At 38.3% G+C, this 24443-nt stretch overlaps 1 protein-coding gene across 1 annotated transcript in view; it reads right to left on the bottom strand.

The window, feature by feature from the left end:
- The window catches only part of USP6NL (USP6 N-terminal like), a 173990-nt gene that overhangs the window by 29959 nt on the left and 119588 nt on the right, over window positions 1-24443 (bottom strand). The window contains exons 6-10 of the mRNA XM_084888480.1: window positions 23327-23407; window positions 12477-12584; window positions 5478-5587; window positions 3144-3192; window positions 818-938 (exon numbers count right to left, since the gene is read on the bottom strand). Coding sequence (XP_084744606.1) covers window positions 818-938; window positions 3144-3192; window positions 5478-5587; window positions 12477-12584; window positions 23327-23407 — 469 coding nt within the window. The remainder of the gene's footprint in view (window positions 1-817; window positions 939-3143; window positions 3193-5477; window positions 5588-12476; window positions 12585-23326; window positions 23408-24443) is intronic.

The following is a 24443-nucleotide window of genomic DNA, read 5'->3' on the forward strand; positions in this document are numbered from 1 at the left end:
ATAAAAACTGATGCAAGGCAGAGTTATTTTTCTTTCAAGATGCTTTTTAAAAGATGCTGTCCATTGGGTGGCAGTTCAATGTAATATGTCAGACTTTTGGAGTCAATTCAAGGGGTGCAAAATGTTCATAAACAGTTGCCATAAAGATAGATTTTTTTTTTTTTAAATTCACAAGGAACACTAAGGAAAATAGCCAAATGCTAACACACATGAGTGGTCATGTGCGCATACACATACAGACCACACACATACAAAATACCCCCCAACCCACATAGTAAGAATGTGAGATTTAAACTATGAAAGGTCATGTGAAATTTAATAAACTGTAAACTATGGAAAGTGATGTTACTTTAAACATGTGGCAGGTTCCCTACAACATAGGTTTAAATATTCATTTAAATGGCACTGGGAAAAGTTATTTTTCCAGTGCCATTTATGTGATAATACCAAATAAAAGCAAAAATCTAACACCAATCACTCCAAGAATGATTAATGTAAGTTCTTTAGCTTTTCTAAATTCCTCCAAACCTAAATTAGTTTATTCTGATTGGAGGGGCAATTAAAAAAAGAATTTTTAAATGCCAACAATATACTCTGGGGTAAACACAAAGGAATATAAATGTGAACAGAAAAATTTAGAAGAGTTCAATAAAAAAGAATGAAATAAAAATAAGTAACAAATACTAATTAACTGAATGAGCCCCAGCAGGAAGTTTTTGTTCTTAACTCTGCCAACCATCTTCCATAGTTGTTCTTTAATTTACCTTCCTTCACCCTCCCTTGCTTATTATGTAAGATAACTTTGAGGCTTTCTTACCATGCATGGCATGTTTGGGGCCTGAGAAGAGTTTGACCAGGGCCCAGAAGGCATCTTCTTCATTCATATACATAAGGAGTAAAGCTGTGATCTGGCTCATCCCCTGACAGTATCCAACTTCCTGAAGAACAAATGAGAACAAAGAACTGGAGGTTTTAAGATCAAATTATATGCATGTGCACATATAAAACTGACCTATAAAATAATCAGAAAATGCCTAAATACATTCTTGAATGAGCAATTCCACAAAAAATTTTAAATACCAACAATATACTCTGGAGTAATACTATTCAATACTGTTCTAAAAGGGTACTAACAGTATATATATATGCCTGGTACACGAAATTTGTGCATGGGTACAGTCCCTCGGCTTGGCCTGCAATCAAGGCCATCTTCCCCAGCTGTCTGCAGCTGGCCTTGCTCCCCAATGCCTCCCCCCATCCCCATTCGCCATCAGGTGATCAGTGCCTGAAGGCTGGGGGAAGGGACTGAGTGGTCGGCTGTTCCTGCCAGCTCGCCAGCCCTAACCCCACAACTGGTGTCCATCAGGGGATGGGAGCCTGCTGGCTGGGGAAAGGGACCAACAGGTGGTCAGTGCACCTCATAGTGACTGATCTGGCAGTCGTTTTGGTCATTCTGCCAGTAGGGTCAATCTGCATATTACCCTTTTATTATATAGGATAGAGGCTTGATGCACGGGTGGGGTCTGGCTGGCCTGCCCTGAAGGGAGTCCCAGATTGGGGTGGGGGTCCCTGCTGGGATGGGGATAGTCTGGGCGAGGGACCACAAGCAGTTTGCAGGCTGGCCACACCCTCGATCAGAGTGGGGGTCCCTGCTGGGTGGTGGTGCCCGGCTACACTGCCGATTGGTGTGGGGGTCCCAAGTCGGGGCAGGCCCAGCCTGGGTGAAGAGCTGAGGGTGGTTTGCAGGCTAGGCACACCCCCGATCAGGGTGGGGGGCTCTCACTGGGGGTGGGGCCGGGCTGGGCGAGGGACCACTGGAGGTTTGCCGGCTGGCCAAATTCCCCAGCTTTGCCAGGAAGGACGCCTGGTCCAATTAGCATATTACCCTTTTATTAGTATAGATTCTCAGCTCCATAGTCCTCTTCTTTGTTCAGATGCTGGCAAATCTCTCTCCTCCTACAGGTCCCAGTTCACTGTCTGTCCTTCTCTAGACTTCTGGACCTTATGTATACACATTCGCAGCCTGTGCCCCTACTCTGAGAACTGCCCACTCTCCCCATGTCTCCTGCTCATCGAGTGGCCTTAGGTGTAAATGAACCAAAGCTGATGGAGCAGAAGAGGACACTTGACCCCAGGTGATCGACAAATTGGCTGCACTAGCTAATCACAAACTCTTTCCAGGAAATCTGAATAAAGCCTCAGAGATTGTACCAGATGGTAATGTGTCCTTGAACAGAGTGGTCACGGTGAGTCTGTGGTTGCAATTTTAGCCATGGAAAAACTGGTAAGTAGGCAAAGAAAGCAACTAGAGAGAGAAATATTGGAATAAACAGTTTATATAGATAATCAGAGTCAGCTCAAGAGGAAGGGAGAAAAAGTGTAGCTCTTTCTCCTGGAAGGCTTTGCACTACCTTCAACTCCCAGGAGGCCCAAATACTGCTTCATTTCTATGAGAAGTTCCTTTAGTATACTCCTTTTTAATTTGCCCTAGTTTGGGATTTCTATCCCTTGTAACTTAAAGGTTCCATTATAATAAAAATGACTTATCTCAAGGTTCAAGGCTGTCCTTCCTGAAACCTAGTCAGCAAGCATTAATTTAACACCCAAATTAGGTTCAACCCTAATTGATCTTCCCTAAAATTACCATCTCCCCCAGAATGATAAATATTTTAAGAACAACGTGTTCCATTACCAGAAAGGTTAGCCTTAGTCTGCTCTTTGGAATAGCAAGTAGACACAGGCAGTACCCTAGTTGAACCTCACTGAATGGATCAAGCACAAAGTAAAAATTAATTTAGCTACCAACTTCCTGTCTTTCTACTGCTGGTCATTCCCATTTTATTTAAAAATAAAACAAACAACAACACAAAAGTAATAAGCAAACAGGCTGCAGAAAGAGGGGAAAAGTGAGGTTTACTGATATGCTGTGAGTTTTCCCACTTCCAAACCAGCTTTGCTCTAGATTCAGGGTCACTGTAAGGAGCCCTGAAGAGATCCGCAGAGATCAAAGACTGGGGGACCATCTAGTCCTGAGATGAAGAAACTCAGCCCAAAGGGCCTTGTTAGGAAGGGAGTGCTAAAAGATTCCTCCTGTTCCTCAGAATGCTCCCCCAAGAGCTACAGGCAGGCATGTTCCAACTTACCGTATTATAAATAGAATATGCAGCAAGAACATGGAACAGGGACTGTTGCCTAGAAGGGGGAAAAATTCATATTGAACACAATCTAGTTATTTCACACATTTTAAAAATTATAAGCTTAAAAAATATGTTGACTGAAAATAGATAATCCACATAAAATTACTAATAAAGAAATGAACCCAAGCTCAAATTTTAACAATTTCTATGTTATTATATTTTATTTTAATTTTATTTTATTTCTATATTGTTATTTGAAATTAACAATTTCAAATTTATACCTAAATTTGAGGTTAGATAACACTCATTTTGATAGAAAGAATTTATGCCAAAAAACATAATAGACTTCACAATTACTACATTTGTTGCCTTCTTTCACTGAACTATTCTCACTATAAAATCATCCCTATGGAAACAACTGGCCTGACAGAACCATCGAATGGCCTGAGTTACATGCCAGCCAGCTAGGTGTACAATACCTGTAAGGCTGAGGCAATGTCTTCCAAGAGGTTGTACATGCTTTAAATCAGCCTGCAATATATGGTGCTGTCTCTCCCATAGCCAGGACCCAGAGGTCTGAGCCTGAAGGGGTGGAAGTGGGAAGGGTTCCACCCACAATTATCTCTAGTATTCTACTAGCAAAATGTTAATTTCCCTTCCCATCAACCTTAGGCTCTCTGGCAGTCTGGAGGTCTTTAGAGGGCTTCCACCAGGAAACACAATGATTCCACTGAACTGAAATTGGAGACTGCCACCCACACTTTTGGTTCCTCTTGCCTTTAAATCAAAAGGCAAAAAAGTGGCTGAGATGACTGATCCTAATTATTGAGGGAAAATTGAGTTGCTACTACATAATGGGCATAAGGAAGGGTATATCTAAAATATAGGAGAACATTTAGGGTGTTAGCATTACCAAAACTTGTGATTCAAGTCGATAGAAAACTACAACAATCCAATTCAAGCTGGATTATTAATGGTCGAGACCCTTTAGGAATAAAAGTTTAGGTCACCTCACCAGGTATATGACCACAGCCAGTGGGAGTACTTGCCGAGGGAAAAGGAATTAGGGACTGGATAGGGAGTTATAAACTAGCTCTGACCACATGCCCAATCAGAAATGAAGACTATAAATTAGTATTTCATCCTTATTTTTGGTATATGTTTGTCTATGTTAAAATACGTTCCTTCCTTCTCTTTTTCCTTGTCACTTTATGAGATATAGCAACAATAGTTAACTTTATATCATAGTAATTAGTTAATAGAATATTAAAGCAGAACAGTAAACAGACATCCTTTGTGGGGAAAGGGTTAACATATTCAGTCATAAGCAGTCAGGGCAAGGTATAACTTTGTTATTGTTTTATTTGGAAATTAAATTGATAAGGGTTGACTGTGATGGGGAAATATTGTCAACTTGGCAAGACTACAGTAAGTGCTGCTACAAAGAAGGTATTTTGCACGTGATTAAAATCCATAATTGGTTGACTTTAAGTAGAGCAGATCACCCTAGATAGTCTGGGTGGGCCTGATCCAATCAGTTTAAAGGCTGTAAGAGCAGATCTGTGGCTTCTCTGAAGAGGAAATTCCTCCTGTGTCAACAGCTTCAGCTCATGCCCAAGAATTCCTTTGGACCTCAGACCTGCCTAGTCAGCCCCTAAAACTGTGTAAGCCAATTCCTCACAAAAATTTTCTTTAATATATAGTGTGTGTGGTCCCCCCTGCCCCAAATTTATACACAGCTTTGAATAATTATAAAGGCAGTGTTTATTAAAATACATTTCATTTTTAAAATTGAGCCATCAGCTATTAAAGTGTATATACATTTTGGGGGCAACCTGTATATATTTATTGGTTTCTGTTTGTCTAGTTGAACCCTAACCAATATAGAGGTCAGCAAAACTATACTTTTTATTCATAACTATACTTTTCAGTCATAGTCAATTCATTCATTCATTTCACTAAAGGTTTTTTTTTTTAGTTTCATCTACATATGAGGTGATGGTTACAGGGATATATTTATCATTGACACAATTTTCAAAAAGCAACACAATCTCTCATTTCTTTTCCAAGATGTTTAATAAAAGTGTCATATTTTTAAGAATTCAAATATCATGATTCTTTTAACAATTTTGTAGCACCAACTATGTAAAAAATTTTAAAGTTTAAGTTAACTTTGAACCTAAGTTTCACACATGAACCAAATGATTTGCAAAGCATAAAACTTCGGGACCTGAATGAAAATTATTAGTCTTTAGGAGACAGTCTAAACACTAAAATATTTAAGTTAATAAAAATTTTGATTCAGACTATTTACAAAGCATAATATTAAACTTTACTTACTTGACACCGTATCTGTCTCTAAACATAATATGGTCCCTAAATGTGCGGTTGACATCAAGGTCTATTTGTCTGATATCAGGTGAACAACTACGTGCTTTGTGTTTTAATTTCTGAAGAGGAAAAAAAAAAGGGGGGGGGGGGAGAAAGCATATTTTGACAAGTAGTAAAATAATTTTCATTTTAAAAGTTCTTTTGGTTTAGGGAAATCATTCCCATTGTTCAAACATGAAAAAACATAAAAAGATACACAATGAAAAGTTTCTCTCCTATTCACCCCCATCTCTACTATTCCCATTCCCTCTTTTCCCATCCCCTTTCCCCTCCTGTCCTATCAATAGAGGTAGATGCTAATTTTGGACAGAGAACTTTTTGGTGTTTGCATTGCAATGTAAAAGCTCTTCATAGCTAAGCCATCTAGTCTACTATGATTTCTTTTTTTCTTTCCAAATATTCTTGTTTTTCTTGATCATTGCATTATTTCTTGATCTGTTTGTCTTCTACATAGCTGTCACTAACTCAATCCCAAACTCACTTTAAGTTGCATAAATTTCTTCTGGTGATGCTCAAATAGAAGGGGTATTTTCCCAATTTCAACTGTTTGCAGACATTGCTCCCAGAGCCTTTTGACCTGCTCTAGTTTGGGCTACTGCACAGGTGTCTTGGGTCTCCCTTCACCATCTGCTAGGCCTCTCCTTGCTTGGGTCCCGTTTCCTGCATTTCACATCATCTTTCCTGGTTTATTTCCTTGTTCCGGAGGACCACATCCTCCAATAGCTCCTGTGAAAGGCTGTATTTTTTGAAACTTTGAATGTCTGATAGCTACCCCCTTTCTTAAATATTTGGCCATTTTGAGTTCTAAATTGGAAAATATTTTTGCTCAAAAGGCATTGCCTTCATTGTCTTCTAACTTCCATTGTTTCCATTCTAATTCATGCTTCATTATATAAAGTCTGTTTTTTTCTCTCTAGAAGCTTATAGGAGTTTCTCTCTCTAGGTCTGAAACACATTTTTTGTGCTTGGTTTGGATCTATTTTTATCCACATGATTGGGCATTTGATGGATCTTTTCAATCTTAAAAACTCATACATCTCTCAGTTCTGAACAATTTTCTTCAATAATTTCTTTGTTGATTTCCCCAGCCTCCCCTCCCACGTTCCCATTTTCTCTTTTTGGAACTCTTAATATTACAGTGTTGGATCTCCTGGGCTGTCATTTAATTTTCTTATTTTTTCTCTATTATTTCCATCTCTTTGACATCATAATCCACTTTCTGAGAAAATTCTTCAATTGTTATTTTCAGCCCTCCTCTAGAATCTTTCATTTCTATTATCATTTTTATAATAACAAACCCTTTGCTGTTCTCAAATGTTCCCTTTAAGAGCATTCTATACTTATTTTATGGATGCAATATCTATTTTTATCCTTCTGAAGATACTGATAGTTGTTTTGTTTTCTTCTACCGTAGTTTGTTTTTTGCAAGTTCCTTTTTTTCATTTGTCCTCATTTATCTTTCATATTAGCTCCTTTCCTTAAATGAACAGCGACACTTCGTTGTCTCGTATATTTAAAAGTAGCAGACGAACAGCTGGTGGAAAGCTTTCTGTGCAGAGGTGGGGATTCACAATTGTCTTCAGTGGTTGGGTAGTTTCACTGGGGTCCCCCTGAAGTCAGTATCTTTGGGTTAATTTTCTTAAGGTGGTCAGATTTTCCAGAAAAGGCTCTTCTGATCTGCCAAAAAGACAGGCACCCAGCAGTCGATGTTCTAGGAGCTGAGTGGAAGGAAAGACTGCAATGCCCCAAATTCAGGATATTCAATTCCTCTGTGCATGCGTTACAGCAGCCCACACTCAGCAATGGCTGTGTTCTCCAGTCCAAAGGCCCAAATGGTGAACCTCCAATCTTCTGCTTGGGTTGGGGAAGGAGACTTAAGGGCTCTAAATGCTTCTGCAACGGACTTTTAACCACTGTGTTTAGCTTCACTTCCACTTCCAGAGGCACCTGGAATTGGTAATTATCAAGACTTGTGGAGATTCTGAAATATAAATTAAGTGTTTCTCCAATTTCTCACTACTAGCTTATGATTAGTTTTCTCAGGTTTGCTAAGACTACAAAATATTTGTTTGAATTCTAGTTTTCAAAAATTGGCAGCTGTTATCTCTTCTCCTATTTTTTTCTTCCTTGTGGGTTTGTCTTTTAAAACACCCTCTCCTGTCAATTTAGTGGCATTTCACCCATGTTTAATCAGATGGGAGATTAAGACTTATATAATTTATACTTACCCATGATTAAGTCTCATTAAGCCATCTATACACATATGTTATATTGACCCATTGACTGTAAACTGGTAATATATTTCTGCTAAAATCTATTCCAAAAATATACATAAAATATAATTGTTAATTCCCGACTTAAGCTAAACGTGAAAAAAAAGAGATATTGGATGTGAGTGTAGATGTAGTTTTGTGTTTTGAGGTGGAGCTCAGAGAAGAGCAGCTCTGTAGTTTCTAAAACATTCCAACTAACCATGGTGCCTTCAGAGTTCCAAGGACAGAGGAAGATAACTTAGGAGTGTTGTACTGGAATCATATGACCACTAATACATTATTATGTGCTCTATATGATGTAAGTTGGTCCAGAAAACATTACAAAAATTTAGCTTTAAAAATAATCTTTACATATTTGCTCTTTAAATATCTGGGGAAAAGGTAATGGGTAAGTAAAGAGGTTCAATTGTTGTCCTCTAGGCCTCCTGGTAAAAGCTATCAAAACAAAGAAAGAAAATGTTTGATAAGACATGATAAAATAGAATTCACATAAAATTTAGTTGAAAAGGAAGTAACACATCTGTGTGTGTGTGTGTATTATTGATATCAGAAAGGAAGGGAGAGAGAGATAGAAACAACAATGGTAAGAGAGAATCACTGATCGGCTGCCTCCTGCCCGCCCCCTATTGGGGATCGATACCATAACCCAGGCATGAGCCTTTGACTGGAATCAACCTGGGACCTTTCAGTCTGCAGGCCAACACTCTATCCACTGAGCCAAACCAGCTAGGGCAGCCTAATGAAAGGAGGTTGGCGATCATTCGACCGTTCGCTATGACCACCAGGGGGCAGACACTCAATGCAGGAGCTGCCCCTGGTAGTCAGTGTGCTCCCACAATGGGAGTGCCACTCAGCTGCCCAATGGGCAGCTCACAGCTATAGAGCACCACTGTGGTGGCGCAAGCCTCTTCCAAAGACATACCCCCTGCACACCCCTTCCCTGTGTGGACTGGGACCAGGATAGGCACCGGCATGGGAACTGCCTGGGCATGAGCCTGCTGGGAGACTGCAGTGGAGCAACAGGCACAGCGGGGCTGGGATGAGTGGGAGTGGCGTCAGCAGACTGCCAGTTTCTGCCCAATCCCCACAGGCTAAGCTGAAGGACCCCACCGGTGTATGAATTCGTGCACTGGACCTCTAGTATAAGAAACATCTTATTTAAAAGAAATAGATTCTAATGAACCTACAAAACTGAAGACAGAAGTTGTGTGGAATGCATTTAGATGAAGAACTAGCACTGTGGGTTTGGCTTACAAGATTATTAAGCCCCACTAAGGCTGTAGATGAGGTTGTTAACCACAATAGACTGAACCTCTACCATCTGTAGGATATTTCACTAGGCCCCAGAGAGACAAATAATGATGAGACATAATGTTCTCCAGGTTCATTCATGCTGCTGCAAAAGAGTAAAAGTTTCTTCCTTTTTATGGCAGGGCAGTATTCTATTATGTAAATGTACCACAGCTTTTTTTTTTTTTTTAAATCCACTCATCTAGTGATGGACAGTTAGGCTGCTTCTAAATCCTGGAGAACATTTTGCTAAGTAAAATAAGCCAGTCAGAGAAAGTCAAGTATCATGTGATTTCAGACTGTCTTCTCCACAATTGTAGGAGAATAAGTTTCCATTGTGTTAAGCCACTCAGATTGTGATACTTTGTTATTTCAGCCCTAGGAAATGAATACGGTATGCTGAATAAAAGTAATTTACTTCTTGCCCGAACCGGTTTGGCTCAGTGGATAGAGCTTCAGCCTTCAGACTGAAGGGTCTGGGGGTTCAATTCTGGTCAAGAGCATGCACCTTGGTTGCAGGCTCTATCCCTGGTCCTGGTCCAGGATGCATGCAAGAGGCAACCAATTGATGTGTCTCTCTCACATCAATGGTTCACTCTAGATATCTCCCTCCCTCCCTCCTTCCCTCCCTCCCTCCCTCCCTCCCTCCCTCCCTTCCTCTCTCTCTAAATATCAATGGAAAAAATATCTCTGGGTAAGAATTAACAAATAAACAAAAAATAATTTACTTATTTTATTAAACAAATATTTACTGAGCACATACCACATGCCAGACACACTTAGGAGGTGCTGGGATTAGATTTCATATATGTTCTTTCAGACACAATTTTCAACACTGATGCACTACGACACTAAAAGCAAATACTTAATCAACAGTACAAAATAATAATTTAAAACTCAAAAATCATGATACATATTCCTTGTGTAGCTCAGTGGTTGAGCATTGACCTATGAACCAAAGATCACAGTTCAATTTCCAGTTAGGGCACTTGCCAGGGCTATGGGCTTGATCCCTAGCAGGGGGAATGCAGGAGGCAGCCAATAAATTATTCTCTGTCATCATTAATGGTTTCTATCTTTCTCTATCCCTTCTTCTCTGAAATCAATAAAAATATTAAATATGTATATTAAAAATCTTGAGACATATAAACTTATAGTCTGCGTAGGATCCAATCAGCTAATTTTTAAATTTTTGTACAAAATGAGCAATTCTTTAAATTAAGCCAGTATTTTTTTTACCTCCATTTTGATGAAATTTTACCTATATTAAAAAGAAAATACCAAAAGAGCATTTCAAAGCCTCCTTTATATAATTGAAACTGTGTTTATCATTTTTCCATTTATTCTAATTTATTCTATTTATATACATTTTCTGAGGAATATATTCCAAACTGATTTTTAGATATAAGTGTTTTACTCCTTTCAAAGACGGATATAAAATTTAGGTTTCAAAGGGAAATAGCTGAGATGACAAAAAAGTAAATTTTATGCATTAGGTAATTTAAGGAACACATGATTGATCATTGAGTCACAGTTTCACTTTTCATTAATAAATAATAAAACCTAGAGTTAGCCTAATAATTATTAAAAAAAAAATTCTTCTTTCTCACATTTATAAGAAAACAGTCAATCATATGCAGGCAGTTGCTGGAAAAACTAAACTCTATTATTTTCCCATAAATAAAAGTGGCACTGTAAATCTCTATATCAATACTACCTTGAAAACAAGCAGCTACAATTAGGACTTAGTCAATTTTTCTTATGAATATGGCCCAACACTGACTGATCATTTCAAGTATTTGAAAAGCACTTGATAACTTACTGACTGATCCAGAAAATAACATTTTCACTGAAGTATCTGTTTAAAATTTAGGAAGTAGAGTGCAATAAATAAAACTGCCAAGAAAACAGATAATAGCCCTATTAAACCCAATTTAGTAACATCCTATCTAATAAAAGAGTAATATGCAAATTGACCATCACTCTAACACAAGATAGCTGCCCCATGTGGACACAAGATGGCCACCACAAGATAGCCAGTAGGGGAGTGCAATTGTGGGCGATCAGGCCAGCAGGGGAGGGCAGTTGGGGGAGACCCAGGTCTGTAGAGGAGGACAGTTGGGAGCGACCAGGCCTGCAGGGTAGGGCAGTTGGGGTGACCAGGCCTGGAAGGGAGGGCAGTTAGGAGCAACCAAACTGGCAAGGGAGGGCAGTTAGGGGCGACTGGGCCGGCAGGGTAAGGCAGTTGGGGGTGACCAGGCTGCAGGGGAGGACAGTTAGGGGCAACCAGGCTGGCAGAGGAGGGCAGTTAAGGGCAACCAGGCTAGCAAGGGAGGGAAGTTAGGGGTGACTTGGACAGCAGAGGACAATTAGGGCCTACAGGGGAGGGCAGTTAGGAGCAATCAGGCCTGCAGGGGAGGGCTGTTGGGGGCGACCAGGCTGGCAGGGGAGGGTAGTTGGGAGTGACCAGGCTTGCAAGAGGGGACAGTTAGGGTGACCAGGCTGGCAGAGGAGGGCAGTTAGAGGCAATCGGGCTGACAGAGGATCAGTTAGGTGTCGATCAGGCTGGCAGGGGAGTGATTAGGGGTGATCAGGCTGGGAGGCAGAAGCATTTAGCGGCAATCAGGCAGGCAGGCAGGCAGGCAGGCAGGCAGGCAGGCAGGCAAGCAAGCTGTTGAGAGCCATCAGTTCTGGATTGTGAGAGGGGTGTACAACTGCCTGTTTAGGCCCGATCCCACTTGGATTGGGCCTAAACAGGCAGTCGGACATCCCTTTAGGAATCTCAGATTGGAGAGGGTGCAGGCTGGGCTAAGGGACACCCCCTTTCCCCCACGAATTGCATGCACCTGGCCTCTAGTGTCTGTCTGTCTGTCTGTCTGTCTATCTATCTATCTATCTATCTATCTATCTATCTATCTATCTATGGCTAAGGGACTGTCCCACCATGTGCCTGGTAGCTATGATGTGCAATGACCACCAGGGGGCAGATGCGTCATCCAATAAGGAAGGGAGTGCGATTAGTCGCAGAATTGGCCATAGATTAGGTTGCTGCTGGGGCACTGGTCCTGAATCTGCTTCATCTGCAACCCGGACACAGAGAGAAGGGAGGAGGGAGCCCAATTCCCCACAGAATCAGCTGTGGGTTAGGTTGCTGCTGGGGCACTGTTGCCCTGAATCTGCTTCACCCGCACCTGGATTGCAAGAGGGCTCAGGACAGGCAGAGGGAATCCTCTGGTGCATGAATCTGTGCACTAGGCCTCTAGTTTTAATATAATTTCAAATAATGATACGAATACCTTACATCACCATGAATGCTAAAAAAAAAAAAAAAAAAAAGGATTTTACTTTTGAATTTCAAAATAACAGCTTGATGTCAGATACTCACATTATAAAGGTCTCTTGTTTCTTCTTTCATTTTTGGGATCTCAAGAAGTAGAGCCCAGACTTCACCTCGGAGCTGAAGTGGGATCCCTTTGTAAATTCTCCTATGAAACTTATTGAAAGGAAACATAAATTGAAATTACCAACTGACAAAAGCTTAGACTGGTCCCTTAAATAAAATTAATATTTGTTAGTCTTTTATTTTCATAGTATCCATAATAATTAATTACACATTTTTAACATGGCACATTTGGATATTATCATCTCTATTTTTCAGATTTTAATAGAGACATAAATGCAGAAAGTAATAAAATGTTAAATATGCATACTACATTAGTATTTCCATGCCATTCATAACAAAGGTGCTCCCTAAGTAGCATGAAAGCATAATCAATGCTTTTTTAAAGTTGTGAACATCTATTTTACACATTCCCTATTGATGTGTAATCAACTGATTACATACTTTCTTCCTTTTAATCCATATACCTAAAAGGATCCAAACAGCAAAAAGGTTTCCTATTGCCAGAAGTCTTCATAGAGTATAGACAGTGCTATTAACCCCTACTCTCTTTCCCACAATCTTATCATCTTCTCCCTGGGCTCTTTAGAACAAAGCAGGCCCCTACATCTTATAATCTTAGTTAATTCCACCCACAACCTTCATTACCCTCTCCTCCCCCACCCTTTCCTCTTCTCTTTTCAATTATTAATAATTTATTCAGGAAAATCTTTTTCCTTTTCTTAGTGACACAGATCCTATCTGATCAGACAAAAATATTAATAAATCCCCATCAGGAAGGAATACCATCACTTTTGAATGAAATTATCCATACAACATCAGTGTCATCAATTCTTTGGTTCCTTGAAAGTATATTGCTAATCTTCTAAGAATCACTCAATTCTCCATTCTTGTAATTATATGTTTTTCCTCAAGGCTAATTACTCAACATAACATACAAACCTATTATGGTCATTATAAAGTTTGAATAATAAAACTTGGAAACTTATATCCTTATGATTAAAATAATGTATTTAAAAGTATGGCTAAGAAAATAAGATGCAAATTTTAATAAATGAAATGTTGGTGAATTATGAATAAACAGAGTTCAACATCCACCACTATACTACTTACATTTTTATAAACTAAAGCTTTAAGAAACTTTGATTAAATGGTTTAAAAGGAGTGACACTATAGAGCAACTTTTACTATGGAACAGTGAATATTGTGAAATTGATTCAATTAGATAAACTAGACTCTACTACTTGTAACATTTCCTATGTATTAAACATTTACCACCATTAGCTACAAACTGAATGTGGTAAAAAAGCAAATGATTTATTTTCTTAAAGAAAGTCTGTCATCTATATTCACATCAAAATCATAATATACTTTTTAAAGATATATCATCCACTAAAAGTTACTTCAAATTATCTCCTAAATTTCTACAGTGAAGGTGCTACACTATAAGCAAACTATATAATAAAAGCCTAATACGCAAATTGTCCCCTCAGGCGGTCGTTTGGAGACCGGGAATTTGACCACTTGCTATGATGTGCACTGACCACCAGGGGGTGGCCTGGAAAATGACAGGCATCAGTGACACGGCGCTGGCAGTGGGCAGCAGGGGAGGCGCTGCCAGCCCATGAGTGGGGCTGTGGTGGGATGGTTGAGCAGATGAGCAGATGGCGCCAGGCCAAGGAGGTGCGAATGGGGGTCCAGTTGCCACCGGAGGCAGTGGTGGCAGGGGGCGGGGCCACCGCCAGGCTCCCAGGCGCTTGATCAATTGCTCTGCAGGTAAGATGGTGTAGCAGGTGAGGGGGCGGTGCCAGGCCAAGTGGGGCTGTGAGTCTGGGGGAGCAAGCTTGGGTGTGATCCCCGCAGGCCACCCAAGGGACCCCACCTGTGCACTGGGCCTCTGGTCTGATATAAATATCAGAAAGTATGGAAATTATTACAAATGTAAAATGTGGAATTTTAATAGCCAAGTAGAATATAATGGCAGGTAAGTAGATTAACTTTGATAGACTTGAATCTCCATTAAGCAGATGTTTTTCAAAGAGTAAAATAAGAGCTCTGACATGTACTTCTTAAACTATATTTTACTTAAAAAGCTTTTTGACATTTGATTGTTGTCACTCAATTCTGCATTCAACAATCGTATATAAATTGCTGTCTATTACTTATCTTAAAGTTTCATAGAAATTTAGGAGAAAACCCAACAAATTCTATGATAAATTGGGAAGAAATAATAGAGAAATATCAGATAGCAATAAAAAATTAATGGTCCAGTGTTACTACAGGGCTCAAATAAAACAATTAGTCACATATGGAAAAGGTTGAAAAAGAAATGCTGGTACATTATCACTATCATCATCAACAGTGACAATTAAAGTAAACTTTTAATGAGAAAACTTTTAAAAGTTATTTACAGATATTTATCTCATTTAATCATATTGACAACTCTATAAGAATTATTATCCCAATTTTATAGATATTGAAAGTAAATCACAAAGAGGTAGAATGGCTTGTCAAACAGGACACATAAGACTTACCAATTAGTAAAAAATACTGATTTTACATTTTATAAAAAACAAAGACTATCTTTCAAGACCACATATAGTATCCATTATTCTGCTCAACTGTTCTTATTTACTAAAATACAAGGAACATGTATTAAGGAAGTCCAAGATCAAAAACTATCAAAATAATGGTAATAAAATTGTACCTAAAACTTAAAAGTAAAATAAAATATAAATCTGAATTTAAGCTGTGAGGGGTAATGAAATGAAGCATGTACAAAAGTCATATATAGACAGAAAAAAAAAAATACAGATAGAGAACAGACTGATAGCAGTTAGAGTGGAGGGGGTAGAAGGGCTGGGTGAAAAAAAGTGAAGGAATTAAGCAAAAACAAACAAACAAAAAACACTTAGACACAGACAACAGTATGGTAATTACCAGAGGGAAAGGAGGGTGAAGGAAGTGGAAGAGGGAAAAGGGGGATAAATGGTGACGAAGGAGACTTGACTCTGGGTGGTGAACACATACTACAATATACAGATGATGTATTATAGAATTGTACACCTGAAACCTATACACTTTTGTTAACCAATGCCACTCCAATAAATGCAAAATTAAAAAAAGAAAATAAATTATGAGATCCCAAAATAAGAATTTTTAATTATGTTTATTATGTTTAAAATATTTATATAACAGGCTGACTTACAGTTATATATCTTTCATCACAAATTTTCAACTATCATAAACATTTTATAAAACAGTAGAAATTACGTCAAAGCACAGCAGTTGTAATAAAATTTGTTTATTCTCCAGAACAATAGTCCAGTTTACATTTGTTAAGAATCTTTCAATGGACAATGTAATGTCTCATATTTTCTAGAATAACTCAGGAAATCAAGGGACAGAGAAGTGGTTCGCCTAGGTTAGAGAATTATCTTCTTATTCCTACTTCAAGGTACTTCTGCACCACCTCCTAGAGATTACAGCTTTATTAAAGTTGCAAAATTTGTTAGGTGATAGCTGACTGTCCCAATTTATAAATTCATTCATTCATTCATTCAAAAAAGAAACTGTAATGACTGCCTGCTTGTGGCCAACACTTACAAGGTACTAGGGCTACAAACATGAAAAAGTTCTGTGCAGCTCATAGTGTGCTGGGAAAGAGAAGTATGTAAGCAGATAATTTTAACATAATATAATAAAGCCACATACACAAGTTGCTGTCAGAGCTGAACATCCCACTCTGTCAGAAGAAGTTGTGATGAGTACAGACTCCCCCAGAAGTAGGCAAGGTTGGTAAAAGGAGAATGGTAAGCATTACCTGTAGATCTGCAGAAATAACACCAGGGGACAGTTAGTCCTTATGTAGGATAGTGAGATTCCAAGGGGAAAACAGAAAAAGTTTACAGATAAAAGTGTTGGGAGTGAGGTCAGTAAATCTCCCGTGATGGTCACTTTTCTTGGTCCAACACAGTGCCTCTCATCCTGAGACTGCATTAGAGGTACTATAATGCAGGGAGGAGGGAAGGGATGAATTCTTGTTAGGAAAAGTTTCTTTCAGACAAGATGGCAATAAACCCAATACTGAAGGAAACATAGGGATTTGCCAAGAAGAGAAAATGAAGGTGGGGATGAGGGTGAGAATAATGATGAATCTAACAGTAATAACAATGTTAATAACAATTACACTAACATTTTCAGATGATTTATTAGGAGACAACATATTTGTTTCTAGATCAGAAATTTTCAACCTTTTTTTATCTCATGCCACCCATAAACTAATTACTACAATTCTGCAGTACACCAAAAAATATATTGTATTCTTCACCAATGTGAGAAAAATAGATTTACTTTTGATTGATTTAAAAAAAAAATAGTAGTAGTAATTACCTATCCTTTTTTGTTTCAAAGTGTCTTGATTTTTTTTAAAATCAAGTGCCTATACTTATAGATAGGATTTCTGGTACCAAGACTTAACCAATCAGACACAACCTTATTACATTATGTGATCAATAAAATACAACTCTATTATATGGCCTATACATTTATGGTTCAAGATAAGGTAATCACACCAGATGGCTATTGTACGTATTAGTTGTTGTCATTTTTTTTATTTGACAATCTAAGGGAAAGAGGTCAGTGCCCTGACTAGTCAGGTATGCATGTTTTTAAAATTCTTGTGGCACACCAGTTAAAAATCACTATTCTAGATCAATTTATTCCGTGTAATATTATTACACTCCTAAAGAGGTAGGTACTATTATTATCATTCCAATTTTAAGGGTGAGAACATTAAGATGTGGAAAGGTTAAATAACTAGCTCAAAGTCATTCTAATAAATTGGGAAGAACTGAAATTCAGTATTACTTTAGAGGCCATAGTCTTAACAACCATGATATAGAACTACCACATATAGTTTAACAATGTATTTTAATATTCTAATTGAAAAGTACTATCATTAAAATTCTGTTATAATTTTACAAATATATATTATATAAAATCTTTAAGGAAAAAATAAGTAAGGTTGTCTGAAATCTACTTTTGTTTTCAGCATATCTGTTTACTTGTCAATAAAATCAAGCAGTCTACCTTAGTCAGACAGATACATTAAAAAATCCATCAACTAAAAAAAAAACAATTCCATTAACTCGCCTGATGTTTTCAATACCTATTTCAAACCTGAGTGATTCTGAAACAGTAATAAGTGTGCCGGTCCACGTCATCATGGCTGCCAGAGAGCAAATCTGTCAGCCCAGCAAGTTTAACTCAATTTTATAGGACTTTCAAAACTGCAGTGTACACCATGAAACACAAGTTCATCCTCAGAGCTGCTGATGCTCCTCACTGCCTCCCCATTTCCTGTAATCATCCTTGCTCCACTGCCTCCTTGATCTCTGCCTCCAAATAGGCACGAGGCTCCACAATTGTATCTGAAAAAGTTTAAAACCATCCACAGGCCCTCCTGCATTTTATAATTGCCTTCTATTCCCTTCTGACCTCTTATTGAAAAACAACAAAAGGAAAAGCTAGTGGAAAAGATGATTCAATGAACGAGCCCCAAAATCTGGCCATAGGACCTCTTGCTTAGTGGTGCCTTCATTTTACATCAGTAAAATAAAATGTTGGCTAATATGAGTCCATTAATTATTTGACCAACAAAGATCCATTCAGTTATTTGATCAAGAGAAAAATATATGTATCTGTAGTAGGTACCTTGCTGTGACTTAAAACACCTTACATCATGACTGGTTAAATCATAATGAGCTCCACGTAACAGAGATTACTTCCTTTAATAGACTATAGTTAAAAAATACATACTATTGTACATAGGGATCAGTCACTGTGAGAATACACAGGCAACACAAACAGCCTTACTGGAAACATTTTCATCAATGCTTATATCTTAAAAACCCAAATATTCTCTATGAGGGCTATATTTTTATTTCAAGATATTTCTATGGCCCTAGTTGGTTTGGCTTAGCGGATAAGCATTGGCCTTCAGACTGAAGGGTGCTGGGTTAGATTCTGGTCAAGAGCACATACCTTGGTTGCAGGTTCCTCCCTGCCCTGGGCCTAGTCAGGGCTCATGTTGGAGGCAACCAATCAATGTGTTTCATATTGCTATTTCTCTCTCTCCCTTTCTCTTCCACTCTCTCTAAAAATCAATGTAAAATATCCTCAGATGAGGATTAAAATCCTATCTAATAAAAGAGAAACATGCAAATTGACTGTATCTCTGCTATGCCCACCAGCCAATCAGAGCAAATATGCAGTTACCATAGAGCTTGAGTGAGCAGGAGGATTGGGTTGCCCCCAGCAATGGAGGAAGCCAAGCTTGCCCTTGCTGGCTCTGGCCTCTGTTCAAGGCTACAAAGTTTCAATTATAGAAGATAAATAAATCCCAGTTACCTGCTTCCAGTCAGCCCTGGCCTCCACTCAAGGAGGTGCTGAAAAAAAAAAGAAAGGAAAAAAAAAAAGGAGGGGCTGGGAGCTTGGGTTGCTGGAGGACATGGCCAGTCTGAAAACAGCCCTCAGCCCCTCACCCAGGCTATCCAGGCATCCCAGCAGGACCTCCACCCTGATCCGGGACACCCTTCAGGGCAAACCAGCCGGCCTCCATCAGTGCACCAGGCCTCTATATATACTAATAAAAGGGTAATATGCCAATTAGACTGGGAGACCTTCCAGGAGATCTTCGGGACATTCTTCTGGATAAACCTATGGTGGCGGGGCCAAGATAGAGGCCGTTAAGAGGCCAAGCGGGGAGGACAGTTGTGGGTGATCAGACTGGTGGAGGGGGGGCCGTTGGAGGTAAGCAGACCAGCAGGGGGGCCAGTTGGGGATGAGCAGGCTGTCAGTGGGGGTCAGTTGGAGGTGATCAGGTCAGTGGAGGGGGGCAGTTTGGAGTGAGCAGGCTACCGGGGGGCAGTTGGGGGCGAGCAGTCCAATGGGGAGAGAAGGTGTGGGCGAGCAGGCCAGCATGGGGGCGATCAGGCTGACGGGGAAGGGCAGTTGGGGGCGAGCAGCCCGGCAGGCAGAGTGGTTAGGGGCAATCAGGCAGGCAGGCAGGCAGGCAGATGAGCAGTTAGGAGACAGCAGTCTTAGATTATGAAAGAGATATCTGACTGCAGGTTCAGGCCTGATCCCTGTATACTGGTCCTCTATAATAAAAGAGTAATATGCAAACTGACCTAACGACTGGTTGCTATGATGCGCACTGATCATCAGGAGGCAGATGCTCAATGCAGGAGCTGCCCCTATGATGAGTGCCCTCCCATAGGGGAAAGCTGCTCAGCCAGAAGCCGGGCTCACGGCTCACAGCTGGCGAGTGCAGCAGTGGTGACGAGAGCCTCTCCCACCTCTGAGAAAGCCTTAAGGATGTCCAACTGACAGCTGAGGCCCTCTCCCTTTGAGGACTGGGCCTAAGCTGTCAGTCGGACATCTCCTGAGCGCTCCTGGACTGTGAGAGGACGCAGGCCAGGCTGACGGACACCCCCTTTGAGTGCATGAATCTTGTGCACTGTGCCTCTATAGCATATATGTGTGTGTGTGTGTGTGTGTGTACACATATGTATATATACATATATACGTGTATATATGTATATATGTATATATTTCTACGAATCTTTGTTTACTACGTTGTAAATAAGTAATCTGTGGAAAGAAAACTTATACCTGCTCCTCTTAGAAGAGAAGAAAAATACATGCTGCTTTTTTACTTCAACGCAATTTAAAACTAGATATGATTTGAAAGCAGTGATTATTTTAGAAGGTGCATTCTGTTCACACTAAAATGGACCATATATGTCATCCAATAATTCTACCATTATGGTTGTGGGAAAGTGTTTTAAAAATTATACATCAAAGAAATAGTTCTGTTAAAATCTCTCTTACTGGGAACTAAATTAACCAGAGTTGTTGTGCAGAATGATAGCCTAGAGAATTGCCCATTTTACAGAGGCTTATATACCATCATAAATATATCTATATATCTATATATCTATATCTATGTCTATGTCTATGTCTATACCTATACCTATATCTATATATACTAGGCAAGAAAATAAAGCCATACAACTCTACAAATACCTTATTAGACTGAATATGAGATTAAAGCATAGGTATAATGCACCAAAATTTATCCTATAATTACCACTTGAGCAATCATTCCACAAAGACAAAAGGTAAAGTATAATTGTCAATTTTAGGCCAATTTGAGAGACTCAGCAAAATATTAAACAAGAGCACAGGCATTGTAACTAACATTCAACTTGGAACTGATTCTCTTAAAAACATCATGACTTCCAACACATAATGCTAAAACACACAGAAAATAAAATCAGCAAGGTACTCATTTCTGATGAAAATAAAATAAGAGTCTTAAACTACAAATAAGAATACTTAAAAAAAATTTTTAAAGTGACATGAGCATTGTGATATACCGCAGGACAAAAAAGATTTTAATGGTTAAATAAGTTTTGTACAAGTTCAGGTCCCTCTTAAAAATTCCCACCACAACTTATAGTATTAAAGACTCTCAATAGTCCTATAGTAAAGAAACACTGCTTAACTATGTTTAGCTCTGATTTTCTCTACTTTATTTAGCCATAGAGCCTTTTTTTTAGTGCAATAATAAGCAACACTTACTGATTGCATACTAAGGATGCTTTATAGGAATTAACATTTAATCCTCAAAACAACTCAGAGGTAAATGCTATTATTATCTCCATCTTACGATGGGCAAACTAAGTCAGAAAAAGGTAAAATATCTTCCCCGAGGTCGCACAGCTAGAGAAGTGTTGGACCTGGGATTTGAACCTGGGATGGCCTGGCTTCAGAGTCTATTACTAACCATTAGGCAATAATGTTTCTATATAATATTCATTAGAATCTAAGAAACTGATTTCTTTCCCTGGAATTCTTATTAACAAATATTGACACATGATTTATATCAATGCAAAAAGGAAAAAAAATAACAGAAAAAAAAAATGTGAGGAAATAGAAATCCTAATAGTTAATTCAGTTGTATTTTCCTCTTTTTTTGTCCAAACTTCCTCCAAAAAAACTAACAGCAGTAATGAATATTTACTGAATGCTTACACTCTGCAAGGTATGTACTGAGTGTATATATGCATTAATTGCTCACTTTCCATCCCTTTGAAATGGGTATGATTATCTCCATTTTACTATGAGGAAGTCAATACAAATGTTAGCTGTTCTCAAAGCACAGTCCATGAGACCAAAGCTGTTCTCCTAAAAATACTAAAATGTTAGTTGCCTTTTTCACTATAACAGCTTTTTACACGGTAGCAGACAAGCAATGGTCATAAAACTACGGGCACCTTCACACAAAGCGCACACTAGCAGCACTGCACTAGTGGTCACTTGTATTCTCCACTCACAGTTTAAAACAGGTTTGTTTTACTTCAGATGAAGCAGTAGAATTAATTTTAATCTCAACTCGTGAATACACATTGTATTAATATTCTTAGTGATGGCATGGGAAATACACACTGAGCACCTTTCTGCACATCCAAGTACAATGATGGACTCAAGAAAAAGCACTTACAAAATTGTTTGACTCATGACCTGAATCAACAGCTTTTTTCATGAAATATCCTATTACTTGAAAAAAATTGCTGAGCAATCCAACTAAGTTATTCAGATTTGAGTATTTAACATTTTCTCAAAAACAAATGAAGCCTATCACTTTAAGGAAAATATCTGATAATATTTGGTACCACTGATAACATTTGACCTTTCAAGCAAAATTAGAATTTTATAAAATTTCTATCCCATTAACTTCAAAATTCACCAATATTTAAAAATTTCTTGATGAGGTTGGTGGTGATATTAATAGGTATGTATTTTTTTAATTGGTTTAAAACTAAGTACAAGTTCAGTGCAGGGCAAAAATAAATAAAATAAAATAAAATAATGAAATAAATAAAATAATGAAATAAAATAAAATAATAAAATAAAATAAAGAAGAGGTTTGCTAGAAGCTTCTAGAAAAAGAGATTGTTCCTGTTTCAGGAAAGAGGTCAGAAGCCAGTCCTCCCTTTCTGAGCAGTGCAGCATGTGGATATGCAGCCTGAAACTACTGCAATAATTATGATCCCAAAGGGAAGCCAACCTCATGGTGAAGCTGACACTGCAGAAGGCAGAAGACAAGTGGAAAGAAATTACGTGACTGGCAATGTAACTGAGCAGCTGGATTAAATCACTCCTGAAACCCAGCCTACCCAATACAGCCTCTTAACTGGAAAAACAATCTAAACTGGGCACTCTGTTACAACATAAAGAATCCTATTTTGTATTGCATGTAATATTATTATATTTAAGATAATTTTTCTTAAATAATTGATGTTTATTGCATGTACCATTATATTTAAAATCATTTTTCTTGAGATATTAAGGTTTATTGCATGTGACATTATTCTATTTAAGATCATCTTTCTTAAAATATTAAAACATAAAAATAAATAAAAATAAGTGAGTTATAGGAAATACATATATATGATAGATATACATATATATCATACATACATATGCATATATGTCATGTATACTAATCCATAATTTGTATGTTTAAAAATTTTTCAGTCTGTGATCTGTCTTATAACTTTATATGTTGTTTATTACTAAACAGAATCTTAACATTTTTACAAAAAGAATTCTATTTTGAGGCATTTCAATAAAATCCAATTAAACTAAAAAAGTTTTTTAAGAATATAAATGTTATAGTCTTATAATTAAACAGAAACTTGTCCTGGGAAAATCCACACTGAACTTGTATAGTTTCACCAGAAAGTAACATTATTTTAAATTACCTTTTCAGAGTTCTTGTATTTTTCCCATCCTTTTAGCATTTTCAACCACTTAGTAGTTCTTTCAATTTCCAGGTGCTTTTGCTAAAATAAAATCAAAATTTATTGTTACTATTTGTTCAAGGCTTCTTTAGTTACAAATTTCAAAACAATGTCAAAGAAAATACTGCTAAAAATGACTGCTAAAAGAATTATGCTATATTAAATAGCAAATATTCTATTATTAAGTTGTATTAATAATTTTACAGTTGTATCAATGGAATTCTGTAGGAAGCAGTTATAGGGTTAAGCCTTCAACTGACCTGCTGGCAAAGTCACAAACAAGTCCCAGTTTGGAGGGTACAGCCCTCTAAGCATAATTAAGCTTGATCTTGTGACTGCTCCCTAAGTCTTTCCTGGGTAGCTAGTGGGCTGTGGGAGGGGCAGCAAGTGCTGCCAAAACAAGTGAAACTTACAAGAACATTGTAAATTATCTTGCTTTCCCTTGACTATAAATAAAGCATCAGCTTTCCAGTCTGAATCTGTTCTGTGGCCTCAGCAAGGCACAGAAGATCCACCTAGAACCTAGACCCATCTTATACTCTTGTCTTTTTCTTCATCCTTCACCAGCCTCCCTCAGGCTCGCCGAATCCTTGGCTGTGCTGGCAACCCTTGGCTGTGCTGGCAAAGCACAGAATTCCTTAGCGAAAATTAAAGATACACAGGAGGTATTTCACTGGGGTAGGCAATGAGAAAGGAATTGTTGAAATTTTCCAATATGCTCTATTCTACAAATTTAAACCAAAAGGAAATTTTAAAATATTTTGAACTATCTTTTAACAACAAAAACACAACTTCAAAATTTCATTTTCTTCCCTTTCCCCCCACCCCACACATTTTACTGAGTTCTAGCATCGTAATGTTTTCAGTGACAGAATTGGTTTTTTAAAGAATTGGGTATTTCTTGATTCGTGGAGTGAATAGTATTTAATTATCACTATGCTACTGAAAAATTATACAAAAGTAACACTTGCTGCTGAAAAAGAAAGTTTGCCATTTGCTCAGGGTGACTGGTATGGAAACATGCTATGACAGGGTCTGTCACACAGTGTCAGGAAGGGTGAGAGTGAGGTTATGGTGG

This window comes from Pipistrellus hanaki, assembly GCF_964339955.1.
Source record: "Pipistrellus hanaki genome assembly, chromosome: 1".
Taxonomy (NCBI): Eukaryota; Metazoa; Chordata; class Mammalia; order Chiroptera; family Vespertilionidae; genus Pipistrellus; species Pipistrellus hanaki.